This window comes from Rutilus rutilus (genome assembly GCF_951802725.1).
Source record: "Rutilus rutilus genome assembly, chromosome: 1".
In the NCBI taxonomy this organism is placed as follows: Eukaryota; Metazoa; Chordata; class Actinopteri; order Cypriniformes; family Leuciscidae; genus Rutilus; species Rutilus rutilus.
The window spans coordinates 67,200,464-67,225,457 of NC_140209.1; the positions used below are offsets into that span (position 1 = coordinate 67,200,464).

Sequence of the window (24,994 nt, forward strand, 5' to 3'; positions counted from 1 at the left end):
TGATTGTATTCATTTGAAAGAAGACGATGTCTTATACACATGATGTCATATTCATCTAGGATGGCTTGAGGGTGAGCATGGGCTAATTTTCATTTTTGGGTGAACTATCCCTTTAATGTCATAATTTTCACTTTTAAGCCATAATTTTTACATTTTAAGGAATAATTTAAACTTTTCATCTCATAAGTATGTAAGTATGTAAAAAAAAAAAACTTTCTGTGTCATAATTATGACTTACCAGAGCATGTTCTTTTCCTTATATGTTAAAAATGGGCTTCCATATCCTCCTCGATGTGTAAGAAGTTAAATGACTGCACCACCATTACAACCTTAAGAAATCAAAAATACCACACAGGTTTATTCAGTTAAATGAAATAGAAGGACACTTTTCCTCATGATGTCCCCACCACTTTTTGAAACCAATGTACAGAAGACATGCAGTGCAAAGAAAAAGCATCTCTGTCATTCTTCATAGTCCTGACCAGACAGGGCCTGCATCTTGTAAGGCGACGTACTTAGTTCAGACGTACTTATTACACGTAATATTTTTAATACATTTTGATAAATGTCGCCATCACGTCTTGACCGTTAGAGTCTTCAAATCATTTCTTTTTAATGTTTGTTTCTTTATAAAGTTCTCTTTAAATGTATGGTGGCATTAATAGGCACAAAAGGCAGCAGTAAATTAACTTGCTCAATGCAGGCTATAAGGCTACTGAGTTTACCTGTTCAGCGTGATGACGTTTAATCTCCTCGACAGACTCTGTACAGTCACATTTAGCCACTTGTTAGCAACAAGACACATAACAGCTTAATATAAATCTCAGGAGTGGGGTAATAGTGATGTATTTTAGGTCGTAGAACAAAACGTGAAAGTGTCTTGAGCTTGTGTTCACCACTGACATTATTTCAGCCATTTAACCAAAATCCCATTTAAAAAACCCTTGACTTTGAGAAGCGTTTTGGCCTAAAAAATTACGTCATTTCTGCACCACCCCATTAGACGTCCAGAGAGGAGGAGCTGGACGTCATTGACAACTTGATTTATTTTGGAAACATGGACACTTTATTCCCCTTCTTTGGACTTTTTAATGTCCAAATGTGTTACATTTTATGTTATGTCTCTGGTGGCACCCACTGTGTCGATCTGTTGCTCCTCCCACCACAATATATTACATCCATACATGAAGGTTTACAATTTTTACATGAACCATTTCAAATGCACGTTTACTAATACCAAACTTTATGGTTTTGTTGACAGAAGACGCTATAATTAGAGACTCTTTGACTCTTATTTATTTAAAAGAGTTTATTTATTTATTTATTCCATTCTATTTTTTTATTCCCCATTTATAGCCTATTCAGTAGAATGTATGTTGGAGGACCATCACAATAAAGTGTTAGCAGATATTAAGCAGACTGTCTACTCTAATGACTGATATGGAGTTGCAAAGTTACTTAATCAACAGAATGTTAAATAGTAGCTAGTAGTTTGGTAAATAGTTTTCAAAATTCTAAATTGTAGCATTTTTGTTTGTGTATGGTCTCGCATTTATATGGCCCTGCTGTAATTTATTTCCTCGTTTCAAACCCGGAAGTGTGAAAATAGTCCATTCGAGGAGGAGCTGCTGGATGTTTACCTGTGACATTTACCTGTCTCACAGTGAAATCGAAATCTGTCGATGGACTGTAAAGACGTCATTTCGGAAGATAGAAAATCAGCAATCGCTTCACATATGACAGTAAGTTCATTAAACTTTTCATAGCGGTAATATCGATAGAATATTTGCGTCTAAACAGACCTTATGCCGAACTAAAACTCGAATACATGATAAAGTTGAAAGTTACTTTCGTTATCTAGGCCTACTTCACGACACGTCAACTGTAACAATCATAAAATGGCCGAAAATGGTTAAACTTGCACTTACTTTTTCCTTTAACATGAGATTATTATTTTAATTTTGAAATCTTCGGTTGACTTTAAATATGTATTTCACTGATTCTTGAGAGTCGGGACAAAACATGTCCCACATAGAAAAGTCTAATTTATAGCAAAAATTAAGAAATTCATCATGATTGACATACTTACAAACTTAAATCTAAAGGAATTCTATATACCTATTTGATTTTTAGAATAACCCTTTTTATCTTTTTGGGGAAAATTTGTTTAAATGTATGGTCTGTGGTTAGAAGGTCCATGTTATTGCACTTGTCCTCAGCAAGAGGTCACAATATTAACCATCCCAAAAAAACTTTTAAAAAGCTCTACAATTATGAAAACATATATATCAAATAAAAAATAAGGGGTATAAATATAAAAAACAATGCATGGAGTGAACATCAAACAATATTTTCTATAAAAATCTGCCTATTAAAGTTGTGTCCTCAGTTTCTGTCAACTCCGTCAGATTTTTTCATAAAGCTCTTTAAATCAGGAAATAGCATGGTCAGCTATATCCCTGAGGACCCCTTTTCATCTCCCTGCCTGTGGTGAATGCAGCACTACCACACATTCTCTGGTACATTTTACATTTTTTTATATTTTAGACAAACAATGTCAATATTCCTATGGTCACAGCTGCACCATTTCAATACCATCTTTCTGTTAAGATACTTTTTTTTAAACCATAGTGGATTGAATTTAAGCATTTTAGTGAGGTTATTGGGACATCTAGCAACTGAGGATAAACTACCTAGCTGCAGTGTACAATACATGTTTTGGCAGGAAAATACATGCCCTTACGTCAACTCCGTCAGACGTCAACTCCATCAGGTTCTATGTCTGACGGAGTTGACCTGTAAGCTGACGGAGTTGACAAATCCACCAATAACCTCTTAATGTGCGAATATAATATTATTTGTGAATATAGTGAAGGGTTAAACTGTTATTTCAGGGTTTTATTTACACATAAATGCACATACATAGCATGCATTACATTATTTAACCGTACGCATCTGACTTGTAGAGAACGGGCAGGCAGTGGTCTGCTTATTATTGTGTAACGTGTAACTTTGCCAGCACTTTAATATATTTATATATGTAGAGACAGAGATAGAGAAATGAGAAGCCAGTGTAGGGCTGGGCGATATGGCCCAAAAAAAATATCCCGATAATTTTTTTTAATATCAGTCGATATCGATAATTATCACGATAAATGTCAAATCTTTATTTCTTTAAAGTTTAAAGGCAGATTTTTGCTCCTAAGTGAAAGATGTAGAAAACAGAGTGTTAATTGTGGTTTTAAACTACTCTTTATTGTCAGAACATATCATGAAAAACAGGTGAACATTTCACAAATCTGAGGTAAAACATTCAAACATTTTTTGTCAACACCGTCAGTTTTTCCGTCAACACCGTCAGTTTTTCATCAACACCGTCAGATCTTCGTATGTTTTTGTAAATTTTTTTGGGGAAAAAAATATTCTTCCTTCAGTTTATGTTGTTTTTGTAATAAAGGACCATCTGATCTACATCCTCTTATGGTTTATTTATTTAAGGAATTTGTTTTTACAATATTGAAATTAAAATCAAAGTTTGAAAATGCAAATATTTAGAAATCTGAGTTTTCAGAAGAGTGTGAAATCACAATTTAAGTTTATATATTGTATTTTTTTTTACATATCAGAGTAACTAAACACTATTACAATATACTTCAGAACTTTAGATTCTTGTTTGATTTGAAGAATTAAAATTGTATACTTTTTAGTGTGTCTGACGGAGTTGACACAAATCCAGTTCTGAAGGGAAACATGTTTATTTGTTAAAAATGTGTTTTTATTTAGAACCTGTTCCTTTACGTGGTTAAATAGCTAAGACCTTTCTCTGCAGAAACATATAACTCTAATTGATATAGTGTGTATTTTTTTAAAAAGTTTTTTAAAACGTGTTTTGTCCTGACTCTCAAGAATCAGTGATTTAATTATTTTGTTATAATATTGTAATGTGTGTTCAGTGACGCAGTAAGACTGGGGAAAGAAACTGTGGTCGCAGGATAAACACATAACAATAACATCATATTTGCTTAATGCGAGACGAAAAACACGACTGTGAAAAACACCTGTAAGAGTTCAGCAGTGTCATTAAAGTGAAGGTGAATCCAGTGTTTAACGAGGCTGCTGTGTTTGAAAGTGTGGCCGACATGTTGCTCTACAAACAAACACTATTAACTGGAAAAAAACTGTTGACGTTAAGTTAAAATGAATTTAATGCCATTTAAATAAAACAAGTAAAAATTTAATTGTGTTTTGTGCATGTCCTCTGTGTCCACATACAGGCCTTTACATAAAGTCTCACATCAAGGAGGAAGAGGAGAAACGTACATTTAAAATGAGTGTGTGTGAGGAGAGAGAGGAGGCGGCGTATGTTCACACCCAGAGAGCAGCATCTCCAGTAACCAGCTGTGTGTCCATGAAGAGTAACATCTCCATGCCTGAGCCCCCTAAATTCAGTGATGGACCATCTCCAGGATCCAGCTGTGTGTCCATGAAGAGTAACAACTCCATGCCTGAGCCCCCTAAATTCAGTGATGGACCATCTCCAGGATCCAGCTGTGTGTCCATGAAGAGTAACAACTCCATGCCTGAGCCCCCTAAATTCAGTGATGGACCATCTCCAGGATCCAGCTGTGTGTCCATGAAGAGTAACAACTCCATGCCTGAGCCCCCTAAATTCAGTGATGGACCATCTCCAGGATCCAGCTGTGTGTCCATGAAGAGTAACAACTCCATGCCTGAGCCCCCTAAATTCAGTGATGGACCATCTCCAGGATCCAGCTGTGTGTCCATGAAGAGTAACAACTCCATGCCTGAGCCCCCTAAATTCAGTGATGGACCATCTCCAGGATTCAGCTGTGTGTCTATGAAGAGTAACAACTCCATGCCTGAGCCCCTTAAATTCAGTGATGCTGTGATCTCTGACCCTGTGTGAGTATCATGAAGTTCAGGGCTGTCTGGGCAGTCAAGATATTATATTGGCCATCACCTCTAAAAACTGTTAATAACACGCATACAGACCAAAAAATAGGCTAGTAGTTATGATTCTTACTCCAAAAAAAAAAAAAAAAAAAAAAAAAAAAGTATATATGATATATAAAACTGTATATATAATACAAAAAATATATAAAATTATATATATAACTGACAAAAAGAAACAACATTGAAAGTCATATTATAACAATGAATTGACTAATTCACCGTTAATAAATTTACATTTAATTTTACATTATTTTACTTTAATACATAGATTTAATGCTCTGTTTGTAATTATAATTTAGAAATGATACTTTTGTGTGCAGAGGGTTTATAGAATGTTTCTAATTGTATTACTAGGGCTGCTTGATTACAAAAATCACAATCACGATTATTTTGCTCAATATTGAAATCATGATTATTTAACACGATTATAGGTGGGTGATATGATTAAAGTCTTATTTCATGATATGAGTCATTTTAACCCTTTCATGCATGAATTATGATAACCTCAGTCAGGATTTTTTTCCTATGTGTTTTTATTGCTCTTAGGGCATGAAAAACAAGAATTGATTTTTTTTTTTTTTTTAAAGAGATCTTCAGATGTCCACCTGAGTGGACAGCATGCGGTTATGGTTTAAACTTAAGATATACTATATTAAATATAAGACAATAATCAAACAGATAAAGTATGTGAATTTAACAAACTAATCAATACAATTATATCAAATCATGTGAAAACTATAAAATATATACAAAAAATATAAATGCAAAATAGTCAAGTCAAGTCAAGTCATTTTCATTTATATAGCGCTTTTAACAATGTAGATTGTCTCAAAGCAGCTTCACAGAGATAAATGTATAATATAACTTAAGATTGTTTTGGCTTTATAGCGGTTCTTTAATAAAGTTATTTTCCAGCTAAAGTTAGTTTTGATTGATTCGCTTCCGTCGCAATGATCATTTGTTTTTAAATTAGGGCCGCCAAGACGACACCATTCTCTCTACACAGACTTTAAACGCGAACCTGTGAGAAACGCTGATGGCGTTCAGATGCGCATTAAGAACGGGTTCTATAGTTATGTGCGTTTGAATATATGTGTGCAGGTTTGGAATTCCCTACAAACCAAACCTAAACAAATTACTGGTGTTTCCTTATAGTTTTGATTCAGAATTTTATTTTATTTTATCAATTCGGGGTAGATACGCAAATTGAGTTTTCCCGACGACGCGTTATCTGTAGAGTGGGAAAGGGATCCTCCATAGGGAGAGACTAGTTGGCACTTAAGCACTGCGTTGTCATCGGGTCCAGGCGAAGGTCCTTCATCAGATCTGGAAACGGCCTGGATCCGGCAGGCTGCGGGAAAACCTTGGGATAAACAAAGACACTAAAATTAGCATAGATGCCATTCTTCTCATGATGTAACAAGTACATCAGGATTTATGGGAAGTGTTCCCGGTTCCAGCTGACCTAATCTATGCAGCCTAATATTGAATTATAGAAGTCTATAATGTATTATGTGAACGCTGTCAAAGAGATGTGTCTTTAATCTAGATTTGAACTGACAGAGTGTGTCTGCTTCCCGGACAATGGTAGGAAGACTGTTCCAAAGTTTTGGTGCTAAATAGGAAAAGGATCTACCGCCAGCAGTCGATTTAGATATTCTAGGTATTATCAACTGGCCGGAATTTTGAGATCGCAATAGACGTGAATGACTATAATGTGTTAAGAGCTCGCTCAAGTACCGCGGAGCTAAACCATTTAGTGCTTTGTAAGTAATCAGCAATATTTTAAAATTGATGCGATGTTTAATAGGGAGCCAGTGCAGTTTTGACAGAACCGGGCTAATATGGTCATACTTCCTGGTTCTGGTAAGAACTCGAGCTGCTGCGTTTTGAACCAGCTGTAGTTTGTTTATTAAGCGTGCAGGGCAACCACCCAGTAGAGCATTACAATAATCTAGCCTTGAGGTCATGAACGCATGGACTAATTGTTCCGCATTTGTCAATGAGAGCATATGACGTAATTTAGATATATTTTTAAGATGGAAAAATGCGGTTTTACAGATACTAGACACGTGACTTTCAAATGAAAGATTGGTATCAAAGAGCACACCCAGGTTCCTAACCGACGACGAAGACTTAACAGAGCAGCCATCAAGTGTTAGACAGTATTCTAGGTTATTACGTGAGGAAGTTTTTTGTCCAATAATTAGAATCTCTGTTTTTTCAGAATTTAGAAGTAGGAAATTACGAGTCATCCAGTTTTTTATATCAGCTATGCATTCTGTTAATTTAGTGAATTGGTAAGTTTCGTTAGGTTTTGAAGAAATATAGAGCTGAGTATCGTCGGCATAACAGTGAAAGCTAATGCCATGTTTCCTAATGATATCTCCTAAGGGTAGCATGTACAGAGTGAACAGCAGCGGTCCTAGTACTGAGCCCTGTGGTACGCCATACTGAACTTGTGATTGATAAGACATCTCTTCATTTACTGCTACAAACTGATAACGGTCAGATAAGTATGATTTAAACCATGCTAGTGCAATTCCACTAATGCCAACATAGTTTTCTAGTCTATTTAAAAGAATGTTGTGGTCAATGGTGTCAAACGCAGCACTAAGATCGAGTAACACTAATAGAGAGACACAACCACGATCGGATGATAAGAGCAAATCATTTGTTAGTCTAACGAGAGCAGTCTCAGTACTATGGTATGGTCTAAATCCGGACTGAAAATCCTCGCAGATATCATTTCTTTCTAGAAAGGAACATAGTTGTGAAGATACTGCCTTTTCTAGTATCTTTGACAGAAAGGGTAGATTCGAGATCGGCCTGTAATTGACTAATTCTGAAGGATCAAGTTGCATTTTTTTAACAAGCGGTTTAATCAAAGCCAGCTTAAAGTTTTTTGGTACGTATCCTAGAGACAAAGAGGAATTAATGATATTAAGAAGAGGATCTATGACCTCTGGAAGCATCTCTTTCAGTAGCTTAGTCGGTATAGGGTCTAGCATACATGTTGTAGATTTAGATGATTTAACGAGTTTAGTAAATTCTTCCTCTCCTATAGCAATGAATGAATCAAATATTTCCTCAGGGAGACTACAATGCACTGCCTGATGCGATACTGTAGTAGACGGTTGCATAGTTATAATTTTGTCCCTGATATTATCAATCTTATAAGTGAAGAAGTTCATAAAGTCATTACTGCTGTGCTGCTTGGAAACTTCTGTGTTTGAAGCTTTCTTTTTCGTTAGTTTAGCCACTGTTTCAAATAAATACCTAGGATTATGTTTATTTTCTTCTAATAGGTTTGAAAAATAAGCAGATCTAGCAGCTTTTAAAGCCTCTCTGTAAGCAATCGAGCTCTCTTTCCATGAAATGCGAAATACCTCTAGTTTTGTTTTCTTCCAGTTGCGCTCCATTTTTCTGGCTGCTCTCTTAAGGGCCTGAGTGTGCTCGTTGTACCACGGCGTTGGATTATTTTCTTTAATCTTCTTTAAGCGCAAAGGAGCAACTGTGTCTAAAGTGCTGGAAAAGAGAGAGTTAAAAGTTTCTGTTGCAATATCAAGTTTTTCTAAGCTATCCGGGATGCTAAAATGATGAAACTGATCAGGAAGATTATTAATAAAGCAATCTTTAGTAGCAGAAGTGATAGGTCTAACATATTTGTAACACGGAGTCTGCTTTGCAGCCTTGGCTAAATGTAATTTACACGAGACTAGATAATGATCTGAGATGTCATCGCTCTGCTGCAGAATTTCAACGGCATCAACATCTATTCCGTGTGATAATATTAGATCTAGAGTATGATTACGACAATGAGTAGGTCCTGACACGTGTTGTCTAACTCCAATTGAGTTTACAATGTCTTTAAATGCCAAACCCAATGCATCTTTTTCATTATCGATGTGTATATTAAAATCACCAACAATTAGTACTTTATCTGCAGCCAATACTAACTCTGATAGAAAGTCCGCAAATTCTTTGATAAAGTCTGTATGGTGCCCTGGTGGCCTGTATACAGTAGCCAGCACACATCTCAAACGTGATTTATCATTTTTACTATATATTTTTACATTAAGCACTAACACTTCAAAAGAATTATATTCGAAACTTGATTTCTTAGTGGTTTTGAAAATATTACTATAAATTACAGCAACACCACCCCCTTTGCGTTTCAGACGGGGTTCATGTTTATAACAGTAATCTTGCGGGGTGGACTCATTTAAAGTAATGTAATCGCTTGGTTTTAGCCAGGTTTCTGTCAAACACAGCACATCTAGGTTATTATCTGAAATCATATCATTAACAATGAGTGCTTTTGAAGTAAGCGATCGAATATTCAGCAACCCAAGCTTTATCATTTGCTCATCTGTATTATAGCTGTTTTTTATTTGTTGAACATCAATTAAATTTTTAACCTTAGATAGGTTTAAACATTTTTTGGATTTCCAAAATCGGGGAACAGACACAGTCTCTATATGATGATAGCTAGGTGAAAGAGGCTCTATGTGATGGGATTTATCTGACCTGGGTGACGCGAGGCCGCTAGCAGACGGTTGGTTTAGCCAGTCTGTCTGCTTCCTGACCTGGTGCCCAATTTGTCATGTTTGAGCTCTAAGACTATGAGCCATATTACTAGATAGAAGAGCAGCACCATCCCAGGAGGGGTGAATACCATCTCTTTTCAACAGGTCAGGTTTGCCCCAAAAACTTTTCCAATTGTCTATGAATTCTATATTATTACACGGACACCACTCAGACAGCCAGCGATTCAGTGAACACAATCTACTAACTATCTCATCACTCCTGCGAACAGGAAGGGGGCCAGAGCAAATTACAGTGCCTGACATCGTACTTGCAAGTTCACACACCTCTTTAATATTAATTTTGGTGATCTCCGACTGGCGGAGTCGAACATCATTAGTGCCGACATGAATAATGATCTTAGAGAATTTACGATTAGCATTAGCCAGCACTTTTAAATTTGCTTTGATGTCAGGCGCTCTGGCTCCCGGCAAACATGTGACTATGTTCGCTGGTGTCTCTATTTTCACGTTCCGTGTGATCGAATCGCCAATTACTAGGGCACAATCAACAGAATTCTCAGTGGGTGTTTCACTGAGCGGGGCAAATCGATTTGTTGTGGTAATCGGAACGGAAGAGTGGTTTTTTGATCCGCGACTAGAGCGATCCCTCACTGTCACCCATTTGCCCGGCTGCTCAGGCACTACTTCAGCTGGAACCGAATCATGTAAAGAGTTCACTATGCTAGGCGCATCCAAAATAGTATCTAAAGCTCTAGCACTCTTACTATCCTCAATTAAAGTTTGGATGCGTGTCTCTAATTCTGAAATCTTCTCTGTCAGCCTAACTGTCTCCTTACATTTATCACATATAAATCCTACATTGCCAACAGAGAAGTCTATGCTAAACATGTGACATGAAGTGCAGGTGACAATAACTGGACAAGACATTACTCACCGTGTTTGTTGACTGATTATTACTTACCTGAGCTTTTATGAACTCAAAGGCGCGAGCGCGCGAGAGAAAAAATAAATAAATAAAACAGCTGAGCGCACGGGTGGCGCGTTAACAGGCTAGCAGTAGCGAATTAGCGTGTTGTGTTAGTAGTAACGGAAGCTAGCGATGTCAATCTGAGATGTTGGGTAAGCTGTATTTAGTATAAACAACTACAAATTGTAGTAAATGATGGTTCAAAACAAAGAAATACGAGGCTAAGACGGAGCTTACAGCACCGAGGCAAACACACTCACAGCAGGCAGCGAGGCAGACAGGAGCAATCGATCAGCGATCCAGCGATCCAACTAGAGATGGCTGAAGAGAGGGTAACCGGCAAATATTGCAAAGGCTTCATACAACTTCATACAAGTTGCACTTCGCGTATCTTTGATATCAGAACATGAATCAGGACGTGATTCCATCAGAATTTTCTACAGTCTGTCAAGGTACAACTGTGGAAACCACTCAGATGCTCCCTCCAGTGTACCAGAGTATGGAGATTTACCCTTATTAGCTGATAATTCTGATTATGTTCAAGATGGACATGCACATTTCTATCATAGCCCTCCTCTGAGAAAACCTAGTGATACGTTTTTTTAATCTCATCTGAAATGATCAGTGTTGGGGGTAATGCATTACAAGTAACATGCATAACGCATTCAGATTACTTTTTTGATGTTACAAGTAAAGTAATGTGTTACAAGTAACATGCATTACCTAATCAGATTACTTTTTGATCTAACAGGTAATTAACTACAAGTAATGTGCATTACCTAATCAGATTACTTTTTGATGTAACGAGTAAAGAAACGCATTACAAGTAACATGCATTGCGTAATCAGATTACTTTTTGATGTTATGAGTAAAGAAACACATTACAATAACGCACATTACATAATCAGATTACTTTTTGATGTTATGAGTAAGGAAACGCATTACAAGTAACAAGCATTACGTAATCAGATTACTTTTTGATGTTATGAGTAAAAAAAACGCATTACAATAACGTGCATTACGAAATCAGATTACTTTTTGATCTAACAAGTAAAGTAATGCATTACAAGTGTCACACATTATGTAATCACATGACTTTTTTCGATGTCAATGAAAATTACATTCTAATAATACATTTATTTACAGTAAAAAAAAATCACTGCAGATTAAGTTTTTAAGTTTTAAGTTTCAAAAACAATATTCACATTATAATTATGAAATGTAGCTGAAATATAGCCATTGCATGCATGACGTCCACTACAGTGGACATGTGATTAATCAGAGTTTTCTCTCAATCTAAAATCAAAACTTGGAAATTTTTACTGTGATATGACTCATTAGATATTGCTTGATGCTGCAATATTTTTTTTACCTACAAGAGTCTCCTAGGATAGAAGGAATCGGTGGATATTCCGGAGCAACTTGGCATGTCTGACTGACCCTTGGCCATCTTGGTTTGGAGGGGGAAAAAATCGAAACACAAAGGCTTGCCACTTGGTTGCAATTTATAAGATGATGCACCAGGGTCCAATGAAGAGGTTGATGTGCAACTTTGCCATAAAAACCTGTGCAAATTCAAGAAAATGCTTTTTTAATAGCTGTCCACTGTAGTGACCACTATGCGTGAAAGGGTTAAATGTCAGTGAAATTTCACAATTATCAATACTTCAGAAAAAACTAGGCTAATTAATATGCAAGTTAGTGGTTCTCAGACTGGGGGCGGCACAGAAGTTCTAGAACATTCATTTAATTAAAAATATGTAAATTAAATGTTCGATATTTATCTGCATTAACTGTGAATAGTAAATTAATGTTCAAAATGATCCACTTTTGTTAAGGGCTGTGTCGGTCAGCGTGATAACTGAGTACCATCGGCAGTGGTAAACCAAAACACATTTTTGTGCCGGTGAACGCTGTTTTACCTGGATATCTGGACACGAGTGAAGTACAAAGCCTTGTTTACAAAAGAAATGATAGGTTAGCAACCAAATGATACATCGCGACAATGGAAACGTTTGGATTTGTGCCGAGTAAGAGCGGTACGTACGCGAGAGCCCATAAACTATAATTAAACCTTATGGCCAAACATTTATCTTTGTGGGGAAATATAATATAATATATATATCCTGTTCAAGGATTATATAATTAAATTTGCTTTAATTATAATTGTAAGTTTGATTGAAGTTTGTATGTTTTGTGTCATGAATGGTCTTTGGGCTGAAGCGATGCACCTACACAAAGAGGGTCTTGCACTGAAAAAGTTTGAGAATCACTGATGTAAGTAAAAAGTCCTCAAAACGGTTACAGAAGACTGGTAATCAGTCAGCAATACAATAAGAACAAAGAAACTAAATTATAATCAAAACCGACAAAAAAATACAACAGAACAAAAATACAAATTAAAACACACTGCTTTAGGTTTTACAGGAAGATGTGCTAACTGTGTTATTCAGATAAGTAATAGCCTACAACAGAAATTGAATAAAGTCAAATATAAAATAACACTCCTATACATTAGATATAGACTAATACTTAATAATATAATAAATAATATTCAAGAGCAGTGAGTGATTTTATCTTTGTCTTTTGTTGTTTGATTTACAATAATGGTCTAGCAGATTTATTAGGCTGCTGTCACTTTAAGAGCTGCACGGATCCAATATACTGTTACACACACGCTCTTTCTCAGTGTTTGCATTCACTTAAGAAAACGATATGCTTAAAACAGAAGTTTTTCCTTTGAGTTTTCCGCGTACAGACGACATCATTGTCAAGACGATCGCCATTCACACGGATCCGCGAGAACGACTAAAAACACTGTATTCTGCTGCCAGACCATTAGATGGCGATGAAACACTATAAATAATGTAATAGCCTACACATGTGCTTGAAGTCATCAAACGGTGGTTGAGGAGAGATCCCCTGATATAGTTGTAAAGTGCTTTGGGTGTACAGTAGTATATGAAAGCGCTATATAAATGCCTCATTCATTCATCATTTTCAGTAGGGTTGGGTATCATTTGGGTTTTTTTCGATACCGGTGCCAAATCGATACTTTAAAAAAAAGAAAGCCTCAAAACGATGCTGAATGACATTAAAAAACTGCTTTTTTATAAAAAAAATAAATATAAAAAAAAACTTAAAATTGAATATATTAAAATTGTAAAGTATATAAATATAAGTAGTCTAAATACAAAACAACAAATTTACATCATAAATTCACAATAAAACCTAAGCCACTTAACCCAAAATACAATAATTTAACACTAAATAAACTACAGTGCTAATAACAGCAAAGTAGTCTGTATTCTTGATATGCTACAAACCAGCTTTAAATTTTAGCAATTCTTTTCACATTTTTGGCCTTCTCTGGCCAAAATACGACACCTCTCCGTACGTATTGCATGTCCTGCACAAGGTGAGCGTTATTTTAGAATGCATCACCTTAAATGCCGTTACGTGAAACCCATCTTCGAAGAAGAACGCCGCCATTTACAACTGTGACAAAGAGCTCTTATCAGGATCAACTGAAGGCTGGATTTGAAAAGTATGTGAAGTTCGCGGCTCTATTGTTGCAGTAAACTTGCACAATGTTCTTGAATGATTCATTTATTAGATGTATACGCCGGTCTGTTATTGTATGGACGTCGACTTCACATTTTCACACTAAACATGACGTGGAACAAAACAAACTACGATTGGTTGTGTTACATGTCAATCAGTCTTTGGCTGATATTTTTATTCTTAAATACATAAGTGAATGTGGTTTGTCATTTAAGAAACCTTTATAATGATCATTCATGTTAGTTGATCTATAACGCACAATGTTAGTAGGCTAAGCAACGCAATTCAGAGAATTTTATCTGTCAACACGTCAATTCATCCACTTCTCCAGAAATACTTTAAAGTGGCTGGTGAAGTGTGAGAAGAATAGAGTAAATTTTATAGTTACCAACACAAAGTGTATCTAAACACGTCATCAATTTATAATTTAAATGATTGTTATTGCCGCTTCCATAACATCAGTGTGTATTTTACAAACTACAGCCTAAATGTTGTTTTGCTAATAATTATGTGTATTTGAATGTCTGAAACCAAAAATAAACCTTATGTGGTTGAAAACCCAGAATAGTTGTGATAGGCTATATAACAGCGCTGAAGAGCGTCTGTCTCTGGCTCAGCGCCAGCCAACGCGCAAACGCAGATTTGAATTTAGAAGTTGATGATCACGCGATCTAAACGTTCTAATCACACCGTTGTGAATGATCGTATGGGTCAAAAGGGTTAACTAGTGATCACATGCAGTGATGATGCTTGTGTCCGTTTCGGAGAACCAGAGGGCAAATATTTAAACAGACAGCTGAGGCATTTAAGTGGCACCGAAATGAGGCACCAAAATCTGCCTTTTGATTCTGTCCGGTTACATACCGGTTACTTAGGTACCAGTTCCATATCGGTGCCGGTTTTTGGTACCCAACCCTAATTTTCAGAGATTTGTGTTTTTGTTGTTTACATGGAGAAAGTTTTCAAAAACTTGTACTTTGAAACCCGTTTTCAAAATTTTTCGTTTTTATCCACCAAAAACACTGTTGTCATGTAAATGAACAGCCAAAACATAAAAAGTTTTAAGATTTTAGTTGAAAACGGTGTCATGTAAACAGCCCCTAAGACATAACCGACTCTTTACGAGGATACTTGCATAAATGCCGTTTTGAGATACTTGTGTGTAGGCTATTTGACCGTTTAGGCAAGTATCTGAAGGCCACAGTGTACTTTTCTAATGCATGTTTAGCCCCGTCTCAGAGCGCGCACACAGGAGGGACGCCTAGGGAACAGCGTTTCTTTCGCGGCTTAATGCACTTTTAATAACACCGTTTAATATCAAGCACTTCCCGCAGTTTAGCAAAAGTTGACAATATTATACAACACTCACTTTTTTGGCTGATTTGGATGCTAAGTTTGACTTGGGTAATGAAAGAGCACCGCTGTGAAGGAAAGGAAGGTGCGCTGGACAAATGCGGCAGCGGCACAATAATCATTTCACGTTGATTAGTTGTTTCACGTTTTCATAATTGTTGGAAGTCGAAAAATCAATTGTGATTAATTGCACAGCCCTAAATGATAGAATTATTGTTTTAATTGCAGTGACAAAAGCTTGAACTAAATTGAAAAATGACAATATTGTCTTCGACAATCTGCTTTATAGGTGAACTGAATTTGATGATCTCTGGAACATTGACACAGTTATTGAACTGAATTGAGTCAACATTGAACTGACTTGAGCTGGAAATCAACACTATCTTTTGTTGATCTGCTTATACTGTTGCTGAATTGAGCTCTTCATAACTGGTAAACTGCTCTGTTATTGAACAACAAACACACTAATCTCAGAAACCATTGAACAGCATTAATGATTTCATTCCGCTCAACGTTTAATTAGTAAACTTTACCCAGTTATATTATTTTCATTTCTATAAGTAAACATGAATAACTCTCTTGAGTGTGCTTGTGAGGGCCGTAACCAGTTAAACTATCAGATGCCTGCTGGAAATCATCTGTATGACCTCTGAAATTAAAGCTTTGGACTAGGAAGGTCAGTTCGACTAAAGGAGAAACGGAAACTGGAAAACATTTGCAAAATGCTTCAATAATAAGTTGTCACTCCTAAAAACCAACATCAGAGGTTCTCAAACTTCTCAGACAAATTACCATCTACCAAATCCAAACATATTCAATTATATTTCAGCATAAAGCAAATATTACTCTTGATCCGTCACTCTTTTTCTTTGCAAAAAACAAAATCGAGGTTACGGTGAGGCACTTTACAAGTGAAGTTTTTTTTTTAATTTTTTTTTAAGAAATTAGTTAAGAGTGTAAATTAATTTTTGTGGTAATGAACATTATCTCAAATGTTAATTGAACTTCAATTTTACTGAACCCAGAATTTTCCTTTACTGTAAGCAACATGCGTAAGTCATGTCAAGTTTATAGTTACTCTTTATTTCGACGGTCCACTTTATGGCGCTTTTCCACTGCATGATACGCCTCAGTACGGCCCACTTTTGGGGGGTTTCCACTGTGTAAAGTTCCTAGTACCTGGTACTTTTTTATTTCCACCTCGGTTGAGGTTCCAAGCGAGCCTGAAAACAGAAATGTATTTCATGGTCAGTAGATGAGGTGGTGGCACAACTACAGTGCTATGCATAAGTTTAGACAGCCATGCTAATTGGCATGGTTTTATTTCAGTTAGCCTAATAGCTGGTTTGATTTGCATTGAGAGATGATCTTATAGGTACTCCATGCCAATCTCTAGGTATGGTGAAGGGTGTGTGATGATGTGGGGCTATTTTAATTCCAAAGGCCAAGGGAACTTTATCAGGATGCATAGTATCCTGGATCCATGAAGTAACTGGCCTTTAAAAATAAAAATCTGCCTGCCTCTATGGGAATTTAACCTAGGGGTTTCCAGACTTATTCACCCTGTATTTTAAGGAAGAACATTTATTTATTTACGATACATTATTCATTCACAAAGAAAATTGGTGTCCTTAAAGGTTGGATTTTTCCAATTTTTTTTAATTAAGGCATTAAGTTCAATTTCCAAAAGATGATTTTTTATTCCTCTCTTTAGTCAACTTTAGCATGGGTGTCTAAACTTATGCATAGCACTGTATAATGATCAGTCTATAATCCCACCCATAGGCACCAATTTATGTTTCTGCCGGTGCCCACACTCCATATACTAAAAGTGGTGAGGACATGTCCCACCCGCAAGTTACACCTATGTTACCAACCAAACACAAGCACATTCTCTCCATGAGTGTTGTCGCTCTGAGAGTCGCACTCTCGCTGATATCTGATGATCCATAACTGTTCACTAAAAAAAATATTCAGTAAATACCTATTTACAATAAGCACTTAACTCAAAAATAACTATTAAATAATAAAATTACTTGAGAACTGACTGACTAAAATCAGCTTGAAAATGTTATCATGAAATAAAGGTGAATCCGTAATTTCTTTACAATTGAAAGGTACACGTTATTTCGTCAGTCAATCGTGAAAGTCTGGTGGTTGAAAGCTTCTGGCAACATTAAATCCAGGAGAGAAGAACTAGAGAAAGAGCAAGTAGAGATTTTGAGTTTGAGCATGCACACGTAATGTCTGAGTGAGAGCAGACGAGAGTCTGAGACTGTATATTTGAGAACGAGCGTCCAGTTCTGTGTGAGAGTGAAGGAGATCCGCCTGCGAGTTGAGAGATTTGTGCTTGCGCATTACTTGGATGCGCTCTCGACATTTGTCATTAAAATAACGCCATAGAAACGGCATTAAATAAACTATAAAAAGGTGAAGATAATCGTATCTGAAAACTGCAATAGATTTTTTTATTGGTTAAACTCAATACAATATATCTTGTATTTTTCTTTGGGTGTTTGACCATGAGATCGGCGCCTATGATCACTGAAGCGGTGCTAAACTGCAGTGGAAAAGCAAACTGAGCCAAAAATAAAGAGGGCCAAGCTGAGCCCAGTCGTGCCGAGTCGAACCACGCAGTGGAAAAGTGGAAAAGTGCCTTTAGACGTTCTACTAACTATAAGTAAATCGCAACTACATGTCAACTAACTCTCATTAGAGTATTAGTAGACTGTAAGTAGACTGTTAGGTTAGGGTAATGTGTTAGGGTTCAGGTTAGTAGAATAATTTGACGTAATTGTAAAGTTGCTTATAGTGAGTAAAATGTCTGTTGAGGATCATCAAAATAAAGTGTTAGCAGATATTAAACAGTCTACTCATACTCTAATGACTTGTAGTTCACATGTAGTTGCAAAGTTACTTCTGATTAGTAGAATGTCTAAAGTGAACCATCAAAATAGTTACCACAGTTTATTTGTTTAGCACTTTCTGGAATATAAACTGTTTAAAAGCAGCTTAACAGAAGATGTATGTATCATATATGCAAAAAACAGCATAATTATTTTGATTAATGCCAATATTATTTGAGGTTCAGAGTAATGATGTTGCTGTCAGTGAAGAGTCTGATCAGAGCAGCATCTAAAACTTCTCTAGGCCGACAGCTGATGATATTGATCAATCGCTGCTGTCTGAGATTATTGTTATGTTGAGGGTCTAAACACTGTCAAACTGTGGTGCATTGAAGGTGAACTCAGGTCTGCAGTTTTAATAATAGTATTGATCTAATATTAATTGGAGTATGTTTTTCTGGCTGCCTCTGGAATCTCACTCTCTATTCAGAGCCATTTGCTCTTTATGCATAGAATATGATTGCAGAAAAAAATACATGTTTTTATTGAATATTGATGGATCAATACATTTTGTGGGAAAATAAATCATTAAAGTGGTTTGTTTTGGTAAAAAATCATATACATGTATGAGGCGGCAATAACCTTTAAGCCTTTTACCCCCGACTATCCTATAGACCAGTGGTTCGTTCTCAATCCTGGTCCTGGGGACCCACAACTCTGCACATTTTATATGTCTCCTTTATCTGACACACCCAGTTTAGTTCAGAGCTCTTTCCTAACGAGATGATGATCTGAATCAGGTGTGTTAAATGAGGGAGACATACAAACTGTGCAGAGCTGTGGGTCCCCAGGACCAGGATTGAGAACCACTAGACTATAGTCTGCGTAAAATCTATCCGGAGTTATCCAATCTATCAACTTTATTGCCGCCTCATACATTTAGAAGATTTAAAAGACTCACCAGGATAGGGCAAAAGGCCCCCAGTATTGACACAAACACTTTAGCAATAAAGTAAATGTGTTTTGCATAATATCTAAGTTAGTACTTGTTCAAAACAATCACTTTAGTTCTGTTTATTTTAATAAATAAAATAAATGCATTTTTGTTTAATAATATACTGTCATTAAAATTAAACTGTTCATTATAAAAACACAGAAAAAATATTTTAAAACTAAAGATTCTGAAAGCTTTGAAGGAGATCCCATAAAAAATGATATTGGCTTTACAGTAGTAACAATAATATTTAATGATATTTTATTATATGATTAATATATATTTTAAATATAATGGTTTCACTATAAATATGGTGATTATCTCTAAGTTGGACACCAAACCTAATATGATATTTCCCATTTGAATCAAACCATGTCATGTCAACAAATGGAAAAGTAAGCCAGCTGTTGATTATCATGTTAATTATTTTTGCCTTTAGCTTCAACAGTAAACTTTACATATTCTTCAGAATAACTGTTGATTTAAGTATCATCCGTCACTATTTACAAGTTAATCAATTGCATGTAATCATTTCACATGAACACTGCTTTTTCTTCATGTCAGTGTTTCTGTGATATTTTAAAATAATGGTTTCTGTTAAATCAGGTCAAGAATTTTAGCCGCCTTTCTCTTTTATTCGAACATTTTGACTACTGAAATATTGATGTCTCATTACTTTTAATATGCAGGTCATTATCTGCCCCCAAATGCCTGATGTGCATAATTCATTAACAGTTTGTTGGCAACATGGGTAAATAAAATCTGTGCAAGAACTTGCGAGGATCTCCAAGTGTGATATTAGGAAGTCAGTTTCTACATGTAGTATGATTTTTATATTTATTTTAACAGAGGTTTTTGTGTCTCTGTTCATCTTAATGTGTTTTCAGTGGTGTGAGAGCTGACCAGATCAGAGATGTGTCCTGTCAGACCAGCTCATCCTCCTCCTGTCAGAAACACATCAGTCATCATGACACAGAAGCAGCCCTGCAGCTCGATTCTCACCAGCCAGTGCATGATGATCTGCAGAGAGTCAAAGACCAGCACAAAACCAGCATGAAGAACAAGTATGAGAACTTATTTGAGGGAATCAAACTACAAGAGAATCAGACCCTCCTGAACAGGATTTACACACAGCTGTACATCATAGAGGGAGAGAGTGAAGGAGTGAATGAAGAACATGAGGTGCTACAGATGGAGAAACGTTACAAGACCCTTCAAGACACTCCAATCAACTGCAATGACATCTTTGATCCTTCACCTGAACTAGGATATGAGGAGAAGAGAAGAGAGAAGAAGGACAAAATCAAGACTGTTCTTACTAAAGGCATCGCTGGAATCGGAAAAACCGTCTCTGTGCAGAAGTTCATTCTGGACTGGGCCGAGGGAAAAGCCAATCAGGGTGTAGATTTCATGTTTGTGCTTCCATTTAGAGAGCTGAACTTGATTCAAGATCATCAGTACAGTCTTCACAGACTTCTGCTGGACTTTCATCCTGAACTTCAAGATCTGGACCCAAAGATTTATGATGAATGTACAGTTGTGTTGATCTTTGATGGTCTGGATGAGAGCAGAATTACACTGATGTTTTCAGACAGTGAGAAAGTTTCTGATGTGACTGAGTCTTCATCAGTGGGTGTGTTGATGTCAAACCTCATGAAAGGAGATCTGCTTCCCTCTGCTCTCATCTGGATCACCACCAGACCAGCAGCAGCCAATCAGATCCCCTCAGAATACATCAACCGTGTGACCGAAATTCAGGGATTCAATGACCCTCAGAAGGAGGAATATTTCAGGAAGAGAATCAATGATGAGCATCAAGCCAGCAGAATCATCTCACACATCAGAAGAGCAAGAAGCCTCCACATCATGTGCCACATACCCGTCTTCTGCTGGATCTCAGCCACTGTGCTTCAAAACATCCTGAAACAAGATCTCAGTGCAGAAATCCCTCAAACTCTGACTGAAATGTACATCCACTTCCTTCTCATTCAAACTAGCATGAGGAACCAGAAGTATGAAGGGAGATATCCAAAGAAGCTCCTGCAGTCCAACAGAGGAGTGATTGTGAAACTTGCTGAACTGGCTTTCAATCAGCTGATGAAGGGCAATGTGATGTTCTATGAGGAGGACCTGATTGAGAGCGGCATAGACGTCACTGACGCCTCAGTGTATTCTGGGATTTGCACTGAGATCTTTAGGGAGGAATCTGTGATTTATCACAGGAAGGTATACAGCTTTGTACATCTGAGCTTTCAGGAGTTTTTTGCGGCACTGTATGTGTTTCTCTGTTATTTACACAAGAACAGTGAAGTTATGGAAATATTCCTGACAGGAAAGTCCAGAACTCGATCTGGAAATGTCAGAAGTTGGTATAAGAATGTTTTCAGAACTTTCAATTTGTTCTCAAGTAAGACTGTTTCTCTGGATGAGTTTCTGAAGGGAGCAATGAATAAAGCCTTGAAGAGTAAAAATGGACACCTGGATCTTTTCCTTCGATTCCTTCATGGCATCTCGCTGAAGTCCAATCAGAGACTCTTACAGGATCTGCTGATTCGCACTGAGAACAACCCAGAGAGCAGAGAGAAAATAATCCAAAACCTTAAAAAACACGAAAACACAGAAAGTCCAGAAAACAATGTCAGCCCTGAAAGATGGATGAATCTGTGTCACTGCTTGATTGAGATGAAGGATAGTTCTCTTGTTGATGAAATGCAGCCATTTTTTAAATCTGGAACAAAAAACAAACATCTTTCTCTTGCACAATGTTCAACTTTGGCAAACATGATCTTGATGTCAGAAAAGGTGATGGATAAGTTTGACCTTAAAAACATCAGATCATCACAAGAGGGTCGAAGGAGACTGTTACCTGCTCTGAGGAACTGCAGAAAAGCTCTGTGAGTGTGAAAATATGAACATAATATAAACTGAATTGAAATATGAACATAATACCTCTCATGTAGGCTAATAGTTTAGCTCAATGTGCTGTAATGGCTTTTTCATTTACATAAATTTGAAGTGTCTACAGAATAAAATGTTTAAAATAATTATTTTAATTTGTAATTATAATTGAAATCCAAGTAATTACATTTCTGAAGTTTTAAAAGCTGAATATCTTTTCAACCAATGAATTTACATGATTTTTCCATTGTTCATAATTTGCTGGATAAGGATTAAGCATTTTTAGAAAAATATATTCATTTTCCTGGTCTAGAAATCACACTTTTAAAATTAGGCTACCTCTTATATCTAGTTGCGGTGAGGATGTATTAAAATAAGAAATATCTTGACTTAGGTCATTTCAATCCCAGCACTGTACATTTTTAATGTCTCTCTTATCTAACACACATATTAGAGGTCTTGGAGTCTTTACTAACGAGCTGATGAGTTGAATTTGAAAATGTGCAGTGCTGTGGGAACTCCAGGACCAGGATCGAGCAGAAACGGTCTCTGAGCCTACTAGTCCTTGCCTTAATGCTATGGTACTGTAACTGTGATAAGAGAGTTAACAATTTATCCTGGGTATTTATAAACCGATGTTTCATGCTGTACGTTCCTAAACCCTGGATTAATGTTCTTATTTGCATATTTGTGTTATTATTGTCATTGATTGGACGAACGCCACGTGTTTACATCAAGGCTCTTGCATTGCCCGTCCTCATATTGCCGAATGCTATCAAGTTTTTTTATATGGTCTTTTTGGACTGTAAAGGAAAGAATGAAAAGGTATCTTCTTCACTCCAATTCGCCTTTGGTTAAGCCACACCCTAGAATGTAGATTGACCAATCACAGCGCAGCCAAGAACGAGCTCCCACAGAGGTCCGACACTTTTTCACAGCGCTCCATTGACTTTAACACAGGCGTCTCATATTTTTGGTCTCGGCAGGCTATTACCGTCGTAGTTTTATCAAAAATATGGTTAAACGTTGTGCCTGGGGCATTTGTAACACAGATACGCGTTTCCCAGAGAGGTTGGAGGGGGGTGTTCGTTTTTTTTCCCTTCCCAAAACCGAAGTCAAATCCTGACAAGTGTCGTCTTTGGATTAAACTTTGTGGACGTCCTCACAGTCAGCTAAACCCCTCAAGGATCAACAAGCACACTTTTGTGGTAAATTTAGCTTTTAACCTTACTGTGAAGTTATACTAGTTAGACAGTTTTATGCTGTTTTAGGTTATGATTTCGGTTCTCTACCATAATTAATGAAGAATCAAGGTGCTAGCAAGCGCTTAGCGATGGTTTAGTTATCACGTAAATCAGGATTGTATGTTTTGACTAGCGGCTGGATGTTAGCTAACTTTGTTATTCAAGATACAAACACCTAACGTTAATGTTACAGACACGCTATTGTGGTAGTTTTGAAGGTGACTGAGGGCCCGTCCACACGGAGACGCGTTTCGCTGTATACGTATACATTTTTTATCGTATTGGCGTTTCGTCCACACGGATCCGGCGTTTTGGGAGACTGAAACCGCTATTTTTTGAAACCGGGTCCCAAAGTGGATAAATCTGAAAACGACACCCTTGCGGTTTCGTGTGTACAGCAAATCCGTATATTTTGTGAAACGATGATGTCATCACATCACGTGTCGTCTGTGTCACGAGTAACAGCAACAACAATAATGGCGGACTTATATGATCGTATTCGTGCTGCAGAAGCTACTAAGCCTACTAGCTTTATTACAGCAAAATCTATTGCTTCTCTGCAACTGTGGTGAGCAAAAAGCGATAATCTTTGTCTTCTTCTTCTTGGTTCGTATACAGCGCTCAAGGTTATGCGCATGCTCAAAGTCTTCTTCTCCGTGTATAGTGTATCTCTGTGGCAGAATTACAGCGCCCTATACTGGTCTGGCATATATACTACACCGTTTTCAGTCGGTTTCAGTGGTTTCGTGTGTACGCAGATATTTCTTGAGACGACGCCGTGTTTACGGATTTTTTTTTTAGAACGAGGAAAAAAAAATATCGGATCGGGAACGCACCGGCTTCGTGTGGACGTGGCCTAACGTTACCACCACCGTGTTGCCCAGATGAAGTTGTCGGACGTAGCAACAGTAACTAAGGGGGGCGGGGCTTAGCCAAAGGTGAATTGGTGAGTTTTCTGTTGCCATTTGAAATGTTTCCCATCAAACGCTGAAACAACTGTTTATACAATTTCTGTGACTGTCCAACACGTGAACATGAGGCACTTGATTGGCTGTCCGTTGCTAAGCATCTAGCCATAACACTCTAACACTGTATCGTTTCACACTGTGCAAGTTTTGCACCGCAATGTGGGATTAACAGCACAAAAGCGACTCTAATCCTGCTCTGGACCCCAGGGTTTCATTAAAGAAGTGGTGCTAATCCCACTTCTAACTTACAAATGTGAAACGTTCCTTTACCCAGGGTTAAAAGCAAGGTTTAGAACCACTATAATCAGAGGTTAATTGCAGCATTAAAACAATGTGTATTGTGAAAATTGGAATACATATAAAATTGAAAAATACATGACAGCGATTCGGTCTGATTCAAGGTCCCTTCCTGATCATGTTCCTTTCTCTCCCATCTTTGTGTCACAGTATCAATTAGGGGTGTAACGGTACGTGTATTCATACCAGACCGTTTCGGTACAGGGCTTGCGGTTCGGTGCACGTGTGTACCGAATGACCGAATGCAATATTTTGTTTGCGGAACATAGGTACATTTTCGTGTTTCCACACGAACATATTAAGTGGCGGATCTCTCCGCGTTCAGTGCAAATCCCGCCC

At 37.1% G+C, this 24,994-nt stretch overlaps 1 protein-coding gene across 1 annotated transcript in view; it reads left to right on the forward strand.

The window, feature by feature from the left end:
* Positions 1-1,659: 1,659 nt before the first annotated feature.
* LOC311294934 (uncharacterized protein) overlaps positions 1,660-24,994 on the forward strand; it is a 453,797-nt gene continuing 430,462 nt past the window's right edge. The window contains exons 1-2 of the mRNA XM_084416040.1: positions 1,660-1,742; positions 4,275-4,923. Coding sequence (XP_084272166.1) covers positions 4,328-4,923 — 596 coding nt within the window. The 5' untranslated portion in view covers positions 1,660-1,742; positions 4,275-4,327. The remainder of the gene's footprint in view (positions 1,743-4,274; positions 4,924-24,994) is intronic.